A 22,012-nucleotide genomic window follows, 5' to 3' on the forward strand; every position below is an offset into this window, starting at 1 on the left:
ATGTCAGAAAACTGGAAGAAAATGTCATGGGCTAAAATTAGAAGGAGAAAAAGAACATCCAAAATTCAAAGACCACACAATGCGTCGCGACATGTTGTGAGCTTGGAGATTGACTATTTTTAAAACAATGTCAAAGGTTTTTTCTGTTGGGTTAAGTGGTTGGGTGGGTGGATCGCATATTGATTTAAAAACCTTAAAAGCCTCGAGAGATTATAGGGAACTGAGAATGGCAACGCATCAACCACATAGCAATAGGGTTTAAAAATAGATGACATGTAGTGTTCCAAGGCAATGAACTCTGAACTTTATTCAGCGGGCCAGCGGTACGGGAAGACAGTATGCTGGATTTGAGTTTATGTCTATGTGTGTGTGTGTCTAATAATAGGCCTATTTAACTCATTCAGTGCCATTTTTTGAAGAAATGTTTTTTTTTCAGAACCCAAGATATCATGATTTGAAGATTTGCTGCTCCATTCACTGCTTGTTTAACATCTTACTGAAAAAGGCTGTATCTCGCTTCCTAAGCACTTTTTTTTTTACAATGTATTTTTGGCCTTGGCACAGGGATGATAAAGCCAGAAATATGTTTGGCACTGAATGAGTTAAGAATGTATATATATATATCAATAACAAGAATATCAAAAACAGCCTAACAGCTTCAATAGAAGACAATAATTGTCCACTGTCATCCTCTGATATAGTCAGTCGAATAAAAATGGTACAGCTCTTCACAGCCTCATAAAGTGTCGTCATATCATGAAGAGAGAGAGAGAGAGAGAGTTACAGCCATTTCCTACAGTAAAGTATATCTGCCACCATGCGCAGAGAGAGACACATTTCATGTGGGGGCACAATGGGACCCTTTCAAGGCTGCCTGAACACTTTGGATCTGTGCTCTCCTTTCAGTCGACTCTCCCAAATCCAGGCCCTGGCTTACGACAGTGGCCTTTTTCTTCCCACGGCACGCAACGCCTGTCCGGGGAGACACAGAGACACTATACCTGCCAGAAACCCTCAGGAGGAATGCGGAGAGAATGAGAAAACTACTAGAGAACGTCAGAGAGAGGGAGAGAGATAAACAGCGTCAGGAAGAGAAAGAGAAAGTGTCAAGAGAGAGAGACACACACGCATGTGGGAGAAACGGGAGAGAAAAAAAAGAGAGTGAAAATAAATGGGAAGCGATCAAAATGGAGGGGGCAGACAACAGACGACAGAAAAAGTGTTGAAAGGAGCTCTCTTAAATATAACAAACTGGTGAAACTAATGACAAATGAAAGCTCACACATGATGAACACACGATTCACTGTGCCTTTGCCAAAGGTTTGCTCTCTTGGCGCTGCAAGTAGAGAGGTTGTTATGAAGTCATGTTGGAAGTGCATTGTATGGCTTAGTAAGTACTATTTATATACTGCAGACAGCAGCGTGTAGGCTCTGGGCAATCGCTCTTATATTGAGATATAATCTGGCTCGTTTTGGCCTAGCTATAACATGCATGCACCAACATACAACGTACAGCAGTGGTTCTCAAACTTTTTCATGTCAAGGACCCCCAAATGGACACTTATTAGCCCGCGGACCCCCATTTGAAAAGATACATTTTAAGGACCCCCAGTTTGACATGCATTAGGGCTACGGACCCCCATTTAATGGTATTTCTATCTCTGGGACCCCAATTCATGTTGTAAAATCAATGTTATCTTAACTCTGAGAGTGTACAAATGGAACCAAATGGACCCGTTACACTCTCAGAGTTACAGACCCATAAGGGTCCATTTGGTTTCTATCCATCATTTAGCTGGGGACCCCCTGGAACCCATTCAAGTACCCCTGGGGGTCCCCGAACCCCACTTTGAGAACCAATGACGTACAGTACATGCATGTCATTTGCTCAATCTCACACACACACACACACACACACACACACACACACACACACACACGGTATTGAAATCGCTTCCTTTGAGTGTCATCGTGGCTCGTTAAGTGATATAGTGCATTAATACAGAAACAGCAGCACTACATAATTTACATTGTTGTCAGGGGTCCTTGAGGGGGTTCCAGGGGGTCCCCAGGCAAATTAGTCAACCACTTTAACCCAATATACATTGGCTATTTGAAAATAGCCGATTTAACAGCTAGATCTGCTATTTTCAAAACGTCTCGACAAGAATGTGGACATTTTTGGAATGTTTTTGAAACATTTTAATAACACGAGTGTGAGTGTGTGTGTGTGTGTGTGTGTGTGTGTGTGTGTGTGTGTAAGTGCGTCTTCCTGAGGAATGCTGAGGGAGCCTTGGTTTTGCAGATCGCACCAAGGCATTTGAGGTCGCGGCACAGGGCGGGGAACCCTGTGAGAAACAGACATCTTGTTCCCTCTTCGTGTCGTCCATCATGGACGACCCCTGTGTGTGCTTCTCATTAAGCGCTTTGGATTGGGGATTGGAACTAATTCTTTCCAGGGGCACGGGCCTCGTAACAGGCTGACAGCTGCCACCCCCCCCACCACCCACAAAGAGAGAAAAGTTTGAAGAACTTTTTAAAAACCACAGCGAGAGATTTAGCCCATTCTTCTCTGATTCCCCCATTAGGAAAACTGCTCTAATTATCTTGGGAATGAGAACATGTGTCTCGTTGGAGGACTTTGATTATACTCTACGTTCTAGATGTTCCTTGCATTCCTGGAGATTTATCCTCTGATGCAGTGGTTCTCAAACTTTTTCATGTCAAGGACCCCCAAATTGACACTTATCAGCCCACGGACCCCCATTTGAAAAGATAAGCCAGGGACCCTCATAAGAGAAGATTTTCACGGCTCTAGCAGTGATTCTCAACCACTTTAATTTCAAGGACCCTCGGTTTGACATGCATTAGGGCTACGGACCCCCATTTAATAGCATTTATATCTCTGGGACTCCAATTCATATTGTAAAATCAATGTTAATCTAACTCTGAGAGTGTACAAATGGAACCAAATGGACCCGTTAGGGTCCATTTGGTTCCATTTGTACACTCTCAGAGTTACAGACCCATAAGGGTACATTTGGTTCCTGTCTATCATTTAGCTGGGGACCCCCTGGAACTCCCTCAAGTACCCCTGGGGGTCCCCGGACCCCTCTTTGAGAACCAATGCTCTGATGTACATGTGATGTACCCACGTCTAAAAAATATGTGCAAAAAAATTCAAGACCAGTGTGACTCGTGACCTGTTGACCTCTTCCTCACCAGACTAGGAAGGACATCAGCCCCCCATCAGGGGGGGGGGGGGGGCTGATGGGAAAAATAAGAGCAGTGGGTGCACCACCACTGGGGGAGGTGTGTCATGAGATTAAAGTCTGAAAGACTGACGGTCAATGTCACTTTCGGACACGCCCCCTTTCGTGTGTCTCCGTAACCTAGAAAGAGAGCTGTGTGTGTGTGTGTGTGCGCGTGCGTGTGTGTGTGTGTGTGTGCGTGCGTGCGTGCGTGCGTGTGCGCGTGTGTGTGCGCTTTTCATGTCTGGGATCGGGAGAGACAATAAGTGGACCTGTGTTAAGCACAAGGATGTAGCTTAATGGTTAATTGGATTATGGTGTCACAAGATCCAGCTTGTGGCTGGAAAGCAGCTGCATTCCCGTTGCTCGCTGTATTTTTATCTAATCGATGCGACGACAAATCGATACGGACAACAAATCAGCGGCGCTGACGAGTTTGAGTCAATTGATAAAGAACTCAAATGTTTTTCTTTCTGAATGTCTTCTTCGTTCAAACATTCTTTAACACTGCCATAACACTGAAACAGTGCCAGAACACCATACCATAACAGATCGTTGGCTGTTCATTTTCAGACTGGCATGCCAATAAACGCTACAATCAAGACATACTGTACATTAACACGCCCCCCCCCCCCCCCCCCCCCCCCTTCCTATGCAAACCCAGAGAGACCGACAGATAGACAGCGCCCCCCCCCCCACCCCCCCCTTCCTATACAAACCCAGAGAGACCGACAGATAGACAGAAACACACACGGTTACAGAGATTTGGGGATTTTCAGCTCTGGACAAGACGCTGTTCCGAGGGTGTGTTGTGCCAAGTGGGAATTTGGCACAACACACCCTCGGGGTCCTCAGCGATACACACACACCTACTTTGAAGTCGATCGGATCTCGGGATATGACTCTCACTCACACACACACACACACACACACACACACACACACACACTTTATACTTCATCGTACCATGGTGTTAAGCAGCATCTTCTAGATCTGCTATTTGTGATTCCAGGTTGAAAGTGGTTCATGTATATTCATGTGATATACTGCTATCTTCTGTGTGAGTACACGTGTCATGTACTCAATAGTACAATAATGTATTTATGTATTTGCAGAATGTATACGCTAATACAGGGGTTTTCAACCGGTGGTCCGCGGACCACTGGTGGTCCGCGGAGGTATCGCAGGTGGTCCCTGGCAAAAAAAAAAAAAAAAAAAAAAAAAGGTTTTTTTTTTTAACTTTTTTTTTTTTTTTTACTTTTAATAACTTACAGGAGTTCTTACTGTATTGTGTGTGTGTAATATGAAGTGTGAGCTAACCATAATCACAGTAATCCTTAATCATATTCCATCATATTCAAACAAAATCGCTGTATTTTGTTAGATTATATTGATATTATAGCTATTTTCTCCAGCTTCCTGTGGTACATGAACCCCCCACCACTATTGTGTGGGGTGGGTCTTGGACCCGCCACGCACAATAGTGGTGGTCCCCAGGTTGCTTTTAGTCAGGATGGTGGTCCCTGGGTCGAAATCAGTTGAAAACCCCTGCGCTAATACATACTTTGTATACTTCTAACATGTGCAATAACTCTACCCACATAATTATACCAGCCTCTATAGTGTACAGTTTATATTGCATATTGTGTGTATATATATACTGTACTTTCTGACACTTTTTTATTACCTTTAAATAATATTTTGAGTAAATAATTGAAAATGTCTCTATACTGTTGTTTTATGTACTGTATGTACATACTGTGGTACAGATTTCTAAACACCAAGAAGAAGTTCCTAAACATGCAAGCTTACAGGGTGAATAAATGTGATTCTGGCATACATGAAGGATCTTATGTCTTCCCCACTGGGGACGGGTCGCCCTGCCCTGGGGTTTAGTGCCTCGTTAACAGAAATTAACACCTCCATCAAATGACCTCTCCACTAGCAGGGCTCTGAACAAGTTGTCAGATTGCTATAGTGCGTCTAATAATGAATGGGTGGGGCGGTACTTAGGGTTAAACAATTACAGCTGAGGGAAGGGAAAGTGGATAGGATCAGAGAAAGATCATAGATCATAGATAAAAGAAAGTAATACCACCGGAAATAGCTGATCTACAAGCGCACAGCGTGTCAAGCTCAGATGGAGTGCTAACAAGAATGACCAAAGTCATAATAAAGCCGCATGTGGCAGGCTTTTTTGGCCCCAATCTTTTCATAGGCCTGATTACTTGTTTTTTGGATTGCTTGTTTCTCTCGCCAAACCTGGCAACATTTAGCGTCGCAGATTAACGCTCTAATGTTTTTTATATAAGTGGTGGCAACATTTTGTGACACCACACGGGTCTTCCCAACAATAGCTAAGATTGAAGTCAGTGTGAACATGGCCAAATAATAACTTAATAGCCAAACTAGGTCTAATGAAGCACGCTAGCATTTAGGCTGACCCTCCGCCTGTGCGTTGCCTTGTTGTGATTTATGTTCGTCCATGCTGGCCCCTAATATGGTCTGCTTCCGGGTGGATCAACCTAACTAACAATGAGGATCGTTCTGATTGGTTCCCTTCCCAACTAGTCCCTCAAAAAGAGTAATTCTGATTGGATCTCTTCTCCATTCGTCCCGCCCTAACATTTTCGTCTCGTCTAATTCGTTGACTAACGTGTCCATTACATTTTCGTCTCCCCATTGGCTTAAAAGGGGGGCTTAAAAGGGGGGAAGTGTGATGGACAGCCAGGACAGCCAATGACACTTAGGTGTCACTAAATGTCACTCGGGTGTCGACACTTTGTCACTCGGGTGTCGGACTAGGACTAGTGCTGTTTATAGAGCCGCTGCAAGCATGCGGCTAAAAATACAGATTGTTTCAATACCTGATGAGAAATATTGCATGCAGGAAGCATTTCTTTCTTCTTCCAGACTCATTTTAATGATGTTTTATCTCAAAGAACGTCTCAAGCCTCTACAGAATCCGCCCCAAACAAATCCCTCAGACACTGGAATTTTCCCTTTGGTGCTGGCTGGCCCCCCCCACCAGGAATGCTACTCTAAAGTTGGGGAATTTCATAAACATGCATTTAGAGCATAGACCATTTCATTTGCTTCATGAAATTGGTGACTTCAGTAAGTAGGGCTTAGCGGAGAACGCGTCCCAGAATAGGCTATACGGCAGGGAGAAGGGAAAACCGCACAGGAATGGCTGTTAACCCTTTAAGACCGGGAACGCGTCTACAAGCTACGAGCTTGTAGATCTGCTATTTTTTTTTTAAATCGTGAAAATGTGTGCAAATCTTTAGTTTGAATATATATACTTTTTTAAAGTTTTTAACTCAAATCTTTGCTTCTGGGGATTTTTTCAAATGTCTTCTAAATCCTAAAGTACTTTTTTCCTAAAGTTTTTTTTTAATATATTTTTTTATATTATCAATGGTTTTCAAACTTTTTTCATGTCAAGGACCCCCAAAATAATATGTATTTGACCGCGGACCCCCTCCCATCTAAAAGTATTTTGTTCCAGGGACCCCCAGAAGCAAAGATTTGAGTTAAAAATGTATATAAAAGATTTGCACAAATGTTCACTTCTTTTTTCTAAAAAATAGCAGATATACAAGCTCATAGCGCGGCACTCGGTTTTTGAATAGCCCAAAGAAATCTTAAAATGACACACATGTGTTCCCTTCCCGGCCTTAAAGGGTTAACGGCATGGGCCAGGAGGAGGGAGGGAGCGAGCGCACGGCGTCGCGTCGCGCTGCACAGCACACAGCTTACAGGACCTTCACTTTGTCCGTGGAGAGAGAGAGGAGTGCTGGGATGGAACGCTCTCTAAAACGTGCACGGCAAGATTACAGGGTCCAGAGAGGACATGTCTCTCTTCATTCACCACATCCTGCTGACTGCCTCAGACTCAGTCAATGAAATGTTTCTCGAGCGCGCGCGCTCGCACGTGTGCGTGTGTGCGTGTGCGTGCGTGCATGCGTGCGTGCGTGTGTGTGTGGAGAGAAGATGAAGACATACAGGTACATACTGTAAACCAGTGGCTCTCAAAGTGGGGTCCGCGGACCCCCAGGGGGTTCTAGGGAGTCCCCAGCAAAATGTGTTAATAATAATATTTTCAACTAGATGAACTGATTTTGATGCTATATTAAACACATCGCGTAGTTCTATGCGAACCTAAATAACAGCGCAGCGTGCCAGTCGCGTAGATCTACGCGAAGTGGTCTCTCAGTGACACATTTCATTGTAGCACACACGGAAACGGAAATGAATGTCAATCGAAGATTTTCGTTCCCATCCGCCGCCGCACTGAAGCTTCTGCTAAATCGCCATTATCTCGGACCTCTTGGTGTTGTTTTTCTCTGCGATGAACGCCGTTTAATAGAAACTGCGACGACTGCAAAATGGAATGTCGCCGATTGAAAATGTCTTCTCTGGGCCACTCACACACACAGCTACCCTGTGTATCTACCAACAGTTTAACGCGCGATCATAAGGTATTTAGCGAGGTCTGTGGCGAGGTGAAAAAAACACAAAAAACAACAATAAAATCGCTGGCACTGGTGAGTACATTATGATATTAAAGGGATACTAGGGAGTTCAGAGGTAAATAAGCACCAGCAGTACTTTTCCCCGACCACCAGGGGGTGACGCAGGAGCGACCTCCATAGAGAGGTTCTTTTGAAGGCATGGTGCCCGAAAACAGGTTGCTTTATTGGGATACAATATGCGGAAATTCCCGCCCTGCTGGTTCTCTGAATTTTTATTTTTAAATAGGCTCTTTCATGATAAATTGACCACATATATGAAGTTAAACAACTAAATTCTATCCACACGCTATCTTAAAATTAAATTCTGTGCCTCAAAAACGAAGTTTGAGAGCGTTTTAAAACCGAAAGTAAACGTTCATACGGACACGGACGCGCACGGACGCGCACATGCGTGCGTTAATTTACGTACCGGACATAAACATAGAACACATAAACATTAGGGAAAATACGGATTTCAGAAGGAGGACTGCGTTTCAATGCATATAAACACCCCAGCATCATTATATAGTGGCTGATAGAGGGGAAAAAATGCAAAAAAAATATATATATATATATTTTAAATTTAGGCTTAATGTTCCCTACAATACCTTTTACCCTTTAAAACCTGAGGCCGCTTCTAAGAATTTTCAAAATCCTAACAGTTTAAAAAAAAAAAATCAAAGCAATATTTTTTCACAATTTTTCAAAAATAGCAGATCTACAAGCTCATAGCGCGGCACTCGGTGCCGCGCTATGAGCTTGTATATCTGATAATTTTGAATAGCAAAAGAAATCTAAAGTGACACAGATGCGTTCCAGGTATTAATGGGTTAAACTCTGGCATGGAATGTGTTAACTTAATATAGCATCAAAATCAGTTCATCTAGTTGAAAATAGACAATTTACAAGCTCACAACGCGTTACGATGTGACACATTGTGAGCTTGCAGATCTGCTATTTTCAGTTTTATTGGGGGTCTGCGGCCAAATACTACATTTGGGGGTCCTTGACATGAAAACGTTTCAGAACCACAAAAAAACAGATGAGAATGGAAAGACTGACAGGACAGATCATTGAGCACCTGAAGAGACTGTCAGACTCACATGTGTTAACCCATTAAGACCTGGAACTGTGTCATTTTTTGATTTGAGCTAAAAAGCATTATTTTACACTTTGGGCTATTCAAAAATAGCAGATATACAAGCTCGTAGCGCGGCACCGAGTGCCGCGCTACGAGCTTGTAGATCTGCTATTTTTGAAAAATCGTGAAAATGTGTGCAAATCTTTGAATATATATATTTTTAAAGCGAACATTTTTAACTCAAATCTTTGCTACTGGGGGGTCCCTGGAACAACATATTTTGATGGGGGTCCGCGGCCAAATACATATAATTCTGGGGGTCCTTGACATGAAAAAGTTGGAGCACCACTGATATAGAAACGTAAGTTTTTCAGAATACTGTTGAGATGTAGGAGACACGTAGAATCGGCTTCAGGTCTCAATGGGTTAAATGCACACACACACACACACACACACATACACACCCACCACACACACACCTGTCACTACATGCTCAAAGCGCATGGCCGACCAGTGAAAGTAGTCTGCTCCAGACTTTTCTCTTTCTAGGACATGGGTAGAAAATGACATAACTCTGTGCTGTGTTAAACACACCCAGTTAATGCTTATATTTATAGCCCTCACCAAACAATTACAGTACGCTATATTACAAGGTTTGGTTCTACACCACGGACAAAATAGAAGATATGCAAGCAAGCTCTAGCCAGTGTGTGTGTGTGTGTGTGTGTGTGTGCTGTGCTGTGCGCGCACAACGTACACATGCACACACATACAGGCTTGTGTGTGTGTGTCTACTGCAAGTGCATGCAATGTGTGCATTCAACAACGCCTGCATGTGCATGCGTGTTGCATGTTTGTATGTGTGTACTGTATGTGTGGATATGGTTATGAATATGTGTGTGCCTACCAGTGGTGGAAAAAGTACTCAATTACTTAATTACTAGTATCAAAAGTATCAATACTGCAATCTAGAACTACTCTGTTACAAGTAAAAGTATACTCATTATGCAGAATGTCCCATTTCACAAGTTGTCAAATGTATAAAAATCTTTTGAAAATAGCAGATCTACAAGCTCACAATGAATTGTGAGCTTTAGATGGGCTATTTTCAAATGGCCAAAATGTATACAGTATACTAGGGCTGAAGTGGTTAATGTATGTTTTGTAATAATAATCCAAATCTACAAAGTAACTAATAACTAAAGATTTCAAATAATTGTAGTGGAGTAAAAGTAGAACATTTTCCTCTGAGATGTAGTGGAGTAGAAGGAAAAGTATTGGAAATTGGAAATACTCAAGTAAAGTAAAAAATACCACAAAATTGTACTTAAGTACAGTACTTGAGTAAATGTACTTAGTTACTTTCCACCACTGGTGTCTACACTGTGCAAGTGAGTGTGCGTGAGCATAAATCTGTTTAAGAGCATGTGTGTGTGTGTGTGTACGTATGGGTGTGTGTGTGTGTGTGTACGTGTGTGTGTGTGTGTGTGTGTGTGTGTGTGTGTGTGTGTGTGTGTGTGTGTGTGTGTGTGTGTGTGTGTGGTCACCCAACCCTTTGATTTGCAGTGTAGGAGTGGCCCTCCATTAGGACTCCGTGGCTCGACTCATCCAGCTAATTACAGGGGGCAGCCAGGGCTAAGGGTTAGGGTCTCCACCCACCAAATCTCTCCACAGTCTCTCTTGTGGAACGGCTGGGATGACTGGTCAGCCATCTTCAACATATAAATATAAACGCTGTGGGCCGCGCTGTCACCGTGTTGTTGCAGGTGCCCACACTGGACTGAACTGGGTAGGGTGACCAATTTGCGGAATTCAACTCTGCTCTCAAATTTTGGTCTCACATGGAGGAGGGAGGCAACTAGAACATATGCACATGGGCACACACACACACACACGTTTGTATTACAACTATACTTGTGAGGACATCGCATTTTAAAGGGATGGTTCACCCCCAAAATGACTTTTTTTCTATCGAGTAGTCACCACATGGAGACTTGAATTCATGGATATGATCAAATGATTGGCTTAGAAATGCGACAAAAACAAAAAAATATCCATAAATTCAAGTCTCCATGGGATGACTAATGGATACAAAAAAAAATGTTTTTTTGGGTGAACTATCCCTTTAAGTTAGCAATTTTATGAATGCCATTTATGGATAAAGCTGTTTTTCTTCCAAGCTCACAACTTGGAGATCGGCTATTGAGTGGCATAACTCGAACTCATAAACGGCATAAATCTAACGTTACCTAATCCTAACTTCAGCCTGAAATCCTTTCCTAATTGAGGACTAGGAAAACTGTCCTCACAATGTCTGCTTCTCAAATTCTACTATACTTGTGGGGACATTTGGCCCTCAAGAGTATAGCAATACAAGCAAGCACACACACACACACACACACACGCGCGCTCTGTACGCACCCAGGCATACAGGAGTTAGGGGTACATGAGGACATGTCAGCGTGTCATTTGTGGACACCGGGTCCGGCTGGTGGTTGCCACACTGTGTATGGTACAGGCAGGGATGGGCTGCCTAAGCCCTAAGTGATGACCCGGCGTAGCCGCGGTGTTGACTCTATGGTGGCTTCTGAAGCCAAACACACAAAGTCTGTGGGAATCAGAGTAGTCTAAATAAAAGACATGCTCGGAAGAACAGGCAGGAAAGGAACGTCGGCGATATGTCATGCACTTTGTGAAGGATATGGTGGAGATGAGAGGCGAGGAGGAGAGAGGCGAGCCAACGGCCAATCCAAGTGAATCCATACTGCTGATGCTGTGAAAGACGATACAGTGAAAACGCGTGGAGTCGAGGTTGACGCTGATGCTATGTGACAACCTGTTGTAGTAAAGACGGACGTGAGGTGACTGGAAGCTATAAACTAAACATAGATTTTAACCCATTAAGACCTGTGGCCGATACTACAAAATGTCTTCTAAACTGTTTTTTGAAAAAAACTTGTGTTACTATGTCAGTGGTTTTCAAACTTTTTTCATGTCAAGGACCCCCAAAATGATATGAATTTGGCCGCGCACCCCTATCACAAAATATTTTGTTCCAGGGACCCCCAGAAGCAAAGAATAGAGTTTGTGTTCACTTTAAACAATACATATTCAAAGATTTGCACACATTTTCTCGGTTTTTCAAAAATAGCACATCTACAAGCTTGTAGCGCGGCACTCGGTGCCGCGCTATGAGCTTGTAGATCTGCTATTTTTGAATAGCCATAATAATGCTTTTTAGCTCAAATGAAGAAGTGACACAGATGCGTCCCAGGTCTCAATGGGATAAGGCAAGTGGGGAAATATGACTAAGATCCGCCGGTAGCCGTTGTATTGCTAACAGCTGATCACCTGTCTTAGATTCAGCAGTGCTTTTACGGTATAATGCGAGCGGAAGAAGACTGAACACTTTGATCCTTAGTTTGTGCCTAATCAATAACACGTAACCACTTAAACCCTATAGACTCCCAGGGTCTGTCTTTAGCGCACTCCTTTTTTCCCCCCCGACTACATCAAACTCATTGCTGAACATACAGATGTGCCACTTCAAAACTTCACACGTTACTGTTCTTTCCCTGAAAGTGCCCTGAAAATGCATTTTTTCCTCCCTGTTCTGCCCTTAAAAATTCACTGTTTTGCCCCTGAAAAGAAGTTGTCACTACACACCCCCGTTTTTCCCTTCAACAGACATCCATATACATGAGAACAAAAGAATGTGTGTTGAAGAAGGTGTCAGACTCATTATGAGGCGAAAGGTGATTTGAAGAGGTCCTTGACCAGTTGCTCAAATTAATTAGCATCATAAAAGCAGTGATCATCAAAATAATTCAGCATTTTAAATGCCCTTCTTTGTCCCTCTTATTGCCCTGGGAATCCCCTGAAAATGTACTGTCTTGGCGATGGCAGGACGTTTTGAAATGGCACATCTGTAGCTGATCTACAAGCTCACGGCGCACCGCGTTGCAACAAGTTGTGAACTTGTAGATCGGCTAACTTTTGCTCGCCTGTTATGAATAAGGACGCTAGGGGTTCAAGTGGTTGTTCAGCTTGAAAAAAAGTGCGTCTGTTTGCAGGGCACTGACTGACATCTGTTGTTTTTGAAAACACAAGTATTCGCTTCAATTGAAGCCAAGTGGATCACATCATGTGAGTCAGTTCAAGTGAGTGGAGGAGGAACCACGTGAGGCAGTGAACCCTATCACCTCTTTGACAACCCTAAAGGCAGTAGGCAGGACTCCTAAAAATTAAAAATCCCCGGGAAAGGGATATTTCCATCATTTCAGCGAGCACAGGCGAGCTTCAGGACAGGGGAGTTAGTGTGTTCTGACCCCCAGTCCCTGCTCTGTGCCGTTGCCAGGGCATTAGGAGAAGGGCCATATTATGGGCTGTTTTACTTGCGTAATCCATTTAGTTTTAGGTACATAGAGTAACTGCTTTTGGGGGGGAACGTTCTGATTCTACCTGCGTTTTTCTTTTCTTTTTTTGCTCAGACTTTTCCACAGGAACGAGTAAAAACAAACGTCGACCCCGTGAGAGCTGCAGCTATCTGCGTGACCCGTCGTGGAGTCTGCCGACTGCTTCTTTGAAATCAGCAAGCTTTGAAATTAAGAAATGAGCTGTGAAGTAGAAAATTGGGTATAAGACTCGAGATTCTAAGAGATGACAGGCAGTCAAAGCTGTAATCATTGAAAAAAGGCACGCATCGACAAGCGGGGGGGGATACCGCTGAGTAGAACAATGCCTTCGTCAGACTCGGGATGATGCCCCGATGATGAACTTTTCCCCTTCTCTTTCACGGCAATGAGGGTCATTCAGATTCACAGATCGGGACGGGAAGCTGCTCCTAATCACAGGAAGCGACACGGCCAGGGTATATAGTGTTATGACAGCATGCTCCGTCAGCTTTGTCCTAGAGAGGTTTCATTTCCTATTTTGAGAGATTACCAAAGTTTGCTGCAACAGTATTACGTACAGTACGTACCTCCTTTCAGCGCGTGGACATGTAGACGCGACACCAGGTCTCTCGCGAGCCTGTCCTTATGGATAAAGAGCCTGCCGTGGGTGGCCATTTTGATTGACCAGTGATTTTTCCCATACACCCCTATAAAAGAAGCCAAATGTAGTTTTAATTTACTTTTTTTATAATTTTTACTGTAATTTAATCTCCTCGCCTTTGGCTTTGTTCTTTTCTTAACCCTTTAAGACCTGGAACTGTGTCATTTTTAGATTTGAGCTAAAAAATTATTTTACACTTTGGGCTATTCAAAAATAGCAGATATACAAGCTCATAGCGCGGCACCGAGTGCCGCGCTATGAGCTTGTAGATCTGCTATTTTTGAAAAATCGTGAAAATGTGTGCAAATCTTTGAATATATATTGTTTTAAAGCGAACATTTTTAACTCAAATCTTTGCTTCTGGGGGTCCCTGGAGCAAAATCATTTGATGGACGTCCGCGGCCAAATACATATAATTTTGGGGGTCCTTGACATGAAAAAGATTGAGCACCACTGATATAGAAACATACGTTTTTGAGAATACTGTTGAGATTTAGGAGACATGTAGAATCGGCTTCAGGTCTCAATGGGTTAAATTAACACTGAGGATTTCACTGTGGATACTCTAAATCCCTGGAAATCAGAACAGGAAACAGCAGACATAATGTTGGGCCATCATTAGTACAACCACAGCAGCAGCAGAAGAAGCTAGCCTCAGCAAACATCACACCAGCCCAGGAACACCGACCACAACTGTGGCTTCCACTTGCAAGAAGTCAACCTCCGATGCTTAAACCACTTAAGTCCTACATAATTCGTCGTACGACAAATTGCGAAAATAGCCGATCTACGCGCTGAGCACGTAGAACGGCTATTTTTGAAAGATCAGAATTGTTGGAATTCTTCGTAATTTTTTTAAAGAAAGAAAGGTTTTGCCTATATGGAGATGCCCAAAACATGGACAGGAGGACACCGGTGTTAATGTGGTTAACACAAACACATATTAGCACTGAACTCACATACTGTAAGACCAATGCCAGATGTGCATCACACTACAGCAGCAGTGCAGATAGGATGAATAAAACAGGCCGTTACAAATCTATGATGTGAGGAAGTGATGTGTGTGTGTGTGTGTGTGTGTGTGTGTGTGTGTGTGTGTGTGTGTGTGTGTGTGTGTGTGTGTGTGTGTGTGTGTGTGTGTGTGTGTGTGTGTGTGTGTGTGTGTGTGTGTGTGCGCGCGTATAGTTGGAATGGTCGAGGCACACAGACACATGCTGACACGCGTATCCAAACGATTGCGTGCACAAACAAATGTATATTACAGGCAAACATCGAGCCAACATCTACTGTAGCATCCCTTTCCTGGACCTGGGGCCTCACAGTCACACTCCAACAACCCTGGTTATATCTGCGACATATAAGAAAAAGTATCCCCGGTTCGATTTCTTGATAGCCAGACATTTACTGTGTGTCATTCCCCTACTCTCTCCACATTCCCTGTCTTTACTGTAACTATCAAAAGCTTAAAATGCCCAAAATAAGAAAAAAAGAATCTTCAGTTATCTCACACACAGTTACATCCCCAATTTAGAAGGGAGTAAAGTAAAGCTTTAAGATAATTAGCACCCTGTCTTCTCTCTACACCTACCAAACCTCCTGAAATAGACATCACTCTGGCAACCCTTTCCTGACTCTCCTCTCAGGCAAGTCTCTGAGGGGACTATCCAAACAGAACGTGTCCGTTTGCCTGAGTGCAGACGCCATCAGCTGAATGGAGAATGGAGGTTCAGTGACGGGCAGGCTTATACCTGAAAGCATCTCACTCGCTCACGTTTTATTTGGCGGATACACTGCGTGTCTTTACAACTTGAGTAAACACTGATCTCCCTCATATAGGATTTATGAAAATATTCTTTTTTTTTTTTGCGTTATTTGGTTTTGGCATTCAGCCGCCATATCGCCAAACTGTGCAGAGGCGAGGTATAGCTCTCGCTTTGAGCAGAAGCAGCCTATGAACAGATTGCTTTCTTTTGTGCGTATAGAACGCAGTGCAGCTACTCCTGGCCATGAACCGTGTCCAGTGTTGCCAGATTCTGTGAAAGAAACAAGCAACCAGGTCTAGGAAAACCAGCCCAAAAGCAGCGACTATGGGCCACGTGAGCACTTTAACATATACATCAGCTATTTGAAAATAGCAGATCTACAAGCTCACAACGCGTCGCGATGCGACGCGTTGTGAGCTTGTAGATTGGCTATTTTCAAATAAAGTCTTGCGGGGAAATTATAATAAGCAGATCTGGCAACCCTGACCGTGTCCTGCTAAATCATTTTGAAAGAATTAGCAGAATTTTTATTTTTCTTTCTGACTGAAGCCAGTCTGTGGTTTTCTCATTATGTCCCACTTTTTTGCTGATAGCGATCTATCTTATGGGTTTCCACGGCACCCAGGGTAAACCAGGAAGCGTTTGAGCCTTGAGTAATGTCACACCTGCTTGCTATGAACTTTCACCTTCGTAAGCACCAGCTGAGAGGACAGCCCCCGCCCCCCTCACCCACCCCCCAAAAAAAGGAAGAAAAAAAACGACTTTCCCCTTCTGTCCATGTGTTGTTGTATTTTTTTCCTTCGTCTCCTTGGAAACCACTAGCAAGACGTGGGGGCCAGGATTAAAAAGTACAAAAATGTCAACCTGTAATTACGAGAACTTTTCATCGTGGCGACGTGACAACAGCTGAAAATAGAGACCGGTTGAGAGAGAGAAAGAGTCATCCGTCTTTCTAGGCTGCCTCTACTCTTGATTTTGGAAGTAGCAGGGATGCAGTTGAATTACAGTGAGGCACGCAACAGATACATCTGGAGGAAGGAAACGAAATAAAATGAAAAATAAAGTGCACACACACATACACACACACACACACACACACACACACACACACAAACAGACTACACACATCTTTCTTCTACAGTGATAACTTCAGCCCTGCGCTTCCCCATGTTGTACAGTATGTGATTCCACACAAGGCAATATATCAATATTGTGATATAAAATTTGATATCGTCTGAGATTTTGGTGTTGTCTTTTTCTGGGTTTTAACATACCTTAATATACTTTCAAAAATGTTGATATTAACCCATTAAGACCTGAGGCTTGAAAATGTATTCAAAGATTTGCACACATTTTCAAAAATAGCAGATCTGCAAGCTCATAGCGCGGCACTCGGTGCCGCGCTATGAGCTTGTATATCTGCTATTTTTGAATAGCCCAAAGTAATCGTAAAATGACACACAGATGCGTTCCCAGGCCTTAATGGGTTAAGGTATTTGGTTAAAAAAAATACAGTATTATTAGATTTCGTCCATGTCACACCCAGACCTAATCCACGGAGCTATCCACTTAACATTAGGTTTCATGCTCAGACATGCCTGCAGCTACTTCTGCGGCTACATTGTAGCATGGTCTAGCTGACCTCCATGTACTCATTCACATGTTGCGCAGCACAGACCTCAACCCTTTGGCACGTACGTGGACACAAACCAAGGCGCAGATGAACAGACGCCGTAGCGAGCGTCGTTAAACCGTCAGCCAGGGACACACAACAACAAGACGCGCATTTACTCGTAAACACACACTTTAGTTTACAAATCCAAGCACATCTGCTACGGAGGTTGAATGAGACCAAGGGCAGAGAGGGAGGCATCAGAGGTTCATATACTGTATTGTATATATATACCGATTTCTAGTGCATGAGGATCCCTCTGGCCTCATGTATGTGACCAGTGACTAGTGGTGGAAAGCAACTAAGTACATTTATTATTTCCAAGACTTTTACTTCTACTCCACTACATCTCAGAGGCAAATATTGTACTTTTACTCCACTACAAGTATTTGAAAACTTTAGTTACTTGTTACTTTTCAGATGTAAATTATGATATTATGAAACACACATTTACCACTTTAGCCCTATTTTATACCTAGGCTATTTGAAAATGAGCTTGTAGATCTGCTATTTTCAAACATTTTAGTACTTTTACTCTTGGTACTTTAAGTACATTTTGATGCCAACACTTTTGTACTTTCACCCAAGTAAATTTTGAATTGCGGACTTTTACTTGTAACAGAGTACTTCTACATTGCAGTATTGATACTTTTACTTAAAGTAAAACATTTGAGTACTTTTTCCACCACTGTATGTATGTGACCAGTGTGAAACACACAGGAGAAGGGAGACTTTTATCTCACAGACTGTACATGCATATGCAGACACAAATATGAAGACACAAATATCCACACACACACACACACACACACACACACACACACACACACACACACACACACACACACACACACACACACACACACACACACACACACACACACACACACACACACACACACACACACACACACACAGTGATTTTCAACCTTTTTCGTGTCAAGGACCCCCAAATTGACACATATTAGCCCACGGACCCCCATTTGAAAAGATATGCCAGGGACTCAACCATTTTGATTTCTTGGGGGTCCCCAATCTACACTGTATCATCATCATTAGTGTTCATTTAACTCTGAGTGTACAAATGGAACCAAATGGACCCGTTAGGGTCCATTTGGTTCCATTTGTACACTCTCAGAGTTACAGACACATACGGGTCAATTTGGTTCCTAACTATTAATTTGGCTGGGGACCCCCTGGAACCCCCTCAAGGACCACTGGTGGTCCCCCGGACCACTGGTTGAGAACCACTGCTCTATTTGGTTACATTTTGCATTTCGCAGCCCCTCAGAGTTCCAGCTGGATAGCTTTTTACAGTGCGTGGGTGTGCTATGTGAATCACCTGCCGCCCCTTCACCCTGAGGGACCCCTGAGACCTGTGCAGCCAGTGTCTGTGGACAAGCTCCAGGATGGAAAGCTTTTTGAGGAGAGAAAGGGGTGGGCGGAGCAAAGGAAAAGGAGGGAGGGAGGGAGGGAGGAAAAGAAGAGTGCTGTATAAAAGAAGGGATCAGCAAGCGCTGCTGCTGAGTGAGTACCTATGGAGACCCAGAATTCCTCTGGGGTGGTCATGTGACGCGAGCACAACCCCGATTCAGGAAAAACAGCTGTGCTGCAAGGAAAAATGAGAATGAAGAGGAGGGGAGAAGGAGGAGAGAAACAGATAGAGGGAAAGCATGAAGAGCAAATGTACGCCGTATATATTATGAATTTGTGGTGTGTCCAATGGTGGAAAAAGTACTCCAATGTTTTACTTAAGTAAAAGTATCAATACTGCAATGTGGAAGTACTCTGTTTACAAAAAAAAAGTCCGGAATAAAACATGTACTTGAGTGAAAGTACAAAAGTATTGAACTCTCTCAGTGCCAATGAAATAAAAAAAATAAGTTCATACTGTGCCAGCAATTCAAAAAAAAAAAGTGCTTAGGAAGCGAGCCTTTTTCAGTTATAAGTTAAACAAGGAGTGGATGGAGCTGCAAATCTTCAGATAATGATATCTTGAGTTCAGAACATTTTTTTCAACAAAAAAAAAAACTCGGGATAACTCGTTCTGGCACTGAGGGCATTCAGAAAAAACTCGGGATAACTCGTGGCTTGGCACTGAGAGAGTTAAAGTACCAAAAGTAAAAGTACTAAAATGTTTGAAAATAGCAGATCTACAGGCTCACAACAAGCTACACAACGCGTCGCGACGCGTTGTGAGCTTGTAGATCGGCACAGAACAATCTGATCCGGCAGTGGGTAGCGTCCTTTAATGCGTCAAAACTGCTTCAAAAGGACGTCATGGTTCAAACATGAAGCACACCGGACAACAACATGTGCACACATGAAACCGGTCATCAAATTCTGCGTTCTAATGTTATTCACTATATGCAGCTGTGAAATTTAACTTAACATAATAATACCGGGAGAAGCATCGGTGTCATTTTTAGATTTGAGCTAAAAAGCATTATTTTACAATTTGGCTATTCAAAAATAGCAGATATATATATATTTTTGAGAGATCCTGAAAATGTGTGCAAATCATTGAATATATATATATATATATATATTTAAAGCGTTTTTAACTCAAATCTTTGCTTCTGGGGGTCCCTGGAACAAAATATTTTGAGATGGGGGTCCGCGGCCAAATACATATACATTTTGGGGTCCTTGACATGAAAAAGTTTGAGAACCGCTGACATAGTAGCATACGTTTTTTTTTTCAAAAAACTGTTTTAGAAGACATTTTGTAGAATCGGCTTCAGGTCTTAATGGGTTAACATAATAACATTAGACAATTCTACCAGTAGTTATAACCCCACCCTCAACGGCACGTGTGTCTGTGTGTGTGTATGTATGCCTGATGTGTGCACCTGCATCCCTTATGATGTAAATCTGTCCCACCTCACCAGACAAACGTCAAATGTTATCTCTCTCATCTTCCCTTACCCTCAGCCGCGTGAGCATAACTTAGCTAACTGGTGAGCACACGGCGGGGTTGTTGCTGCAGCTATAGCCCCAGTAGAACAAACAGTCAGCGCATAAAGACAGCCTGTGTGGAGCGCCGTCTCACACCGGAGCGAGGGAAAGTGGGAGAGGAGAGAGAGAGAGAGGGAGATGGAGGTGGGGGAGCCAGAGAAAGGGAAGTAAGGCGAGAGAGGAACATATATAATAGGAAAGAGAAAGATTTGTAATAGGCAGAGGCAATGAGAAGATGAAACGGAGGAGAGAAACACACAGTTGGCTCGGAATGAGAAATGTACAATACGAAAGAAAGTGTCAGATGGCTTTAATAGCTCTCTGAAAAGCCCTGCCAAAATGGACACCGTGTCATAAAATATTTCCACGGGGGGTGGGGGTACAGGGGGGGGGGTGAGGTGTGCGTGTGCACAACGTGTGTCTGTACTGTGTAGAGACCACTGAAGCATGTTAGTTTTCTCATGAGCCCAGGCAATAGGCTTTTTTTTACAGGACTGGCTACACTGTTCTGTTTGACATGGAGAGAGGTGTGATTTCAGCACACAGATGATCCATTCCAGACATACTGGACTGGACTGGCACACTGTTCACTCGCCATGACTATTACTATCTATTGGATATTAGACAAAAGGAGCCAATCAACACTGTGTGGACATTGTTGGTTTAAAAAGTACCAGTGTTATTTAAACACTGCCTTCAAAAACCCAACCCATAATCAATGTATTAACCACTTTAAACCTAGTGTTACCATGTTTTAATTTTGCGAGAAAAAAAATTGGACTTGGATTGGAAAAAAATCACACCCAGTGCGAAGAGAGTGGTGCCTTCGAAAGTGTAACTGGTTGCATCCTTGTGTTGCAATCAGCAACAATATGTTGTCACGTGACACGTGACAACATATTGTAACGTGTCACGTGAAGCTTGACCAATCAGCCGTGCTGATTGGTCAATGACGGACACACGGACGGACGGACACGCGGACACACGGACAAAGTCAGATATAGGAGTGGTTGGCACCACTCAAAAAAAAAAAACATACTGGGTTTGGTGATGTTCTATATGGTCTGAATCAGCTTTGTTTGTGTTTGTTTAGATGCTAAAAGAGTGACTTTGAGAGCTGTTTTACCATACAATGTAAGTCAATGAGGAGCATATTTTAAACTATCAATTTCTAATCAATGGAGCAATTTTGTTTGTTTTTATTATCCACCTTTGGAGTTACACCATGGCAAGGTAAATACACAACCCAAACCTCTACCAAAGTGGTCTTGCCCTTTAGAGATACTGATGTCAAATAATGGCTGATATACGGTACTGCATACTGACCAAACCGATATATCGGTCTGGCTCTACTATGTGGATAAAGCCGCCCCCCTAAAAGCCCAGATTGGCAGAGTGGACCAATGTGATCAGACATGAAGCGAAACCTTTCTACACATTGTCATGGGTAATTCAGGTAATAGGCTCTATGCACAGCAGACATATTGGAAAGAAATTGGGTCTCTTCTGACTTCCTTCACAGGTGTTGCCAATGATACTAATGAAGGCTCTGTTCCATTCTGGTCTAACAGAGTCAGGGTGCTGATATTGTGCATGTTGGCTCACTGGAAACACTAGTGGGTCTCAAAGTGTGGTCCAGGGACCCTCATGGTTCCTTGAGAGGGCGTAACTCTGAGAGTGTACAAATGGAACCAAATGGACCCTCCCGGGTCCAT

At 43.1% G+C, this 22,012-nt stretch overlaps 1 protein-coding gene across 2 annotated transcripts in view; it reads right to left on the reverse strand.

Annotated features, from left to right (window-relative positions):
• The window catches only part of usta (uronyl 2-sulfotransferase a), a 105,612-nt gene that overhangs the window by 53,303 nt on the left and 30,297 nt on the right, over nt 1–22,012 (reverse strand). The window contains exon 2 of one of the 2 annotated variants that reach the window (XM_084083293.1): nt 13,831–13,950. The exons of the other annotated variant lie outside the window; for it this stretch is intronic. Within the exon in view, the coding sequence (XP_083939419.1) occupies nt 13,831–13,950 (120 nt within the window). The remainder of the gene's footprint in view (nt 1–13,830; nt 13,951–22,012) is intronic. 2 annotated transcript variants of the gene reach the window in all.

The sequence above is a fragment of the Gymnoscopelus microlampas genome (genome assembly GCF_963454915.1).
Source record: "Gymnoscopelus microlampas genome assembly, chromosome: 16".
NCBI classification, from domain to species: domain Eukaryota; kingdom Metazoa; phylum Chordata; class Actinopteri; order Myctophiformes; family Myctophidae; genus Gymnoscopelus; species Gymnoscopelus microlampas.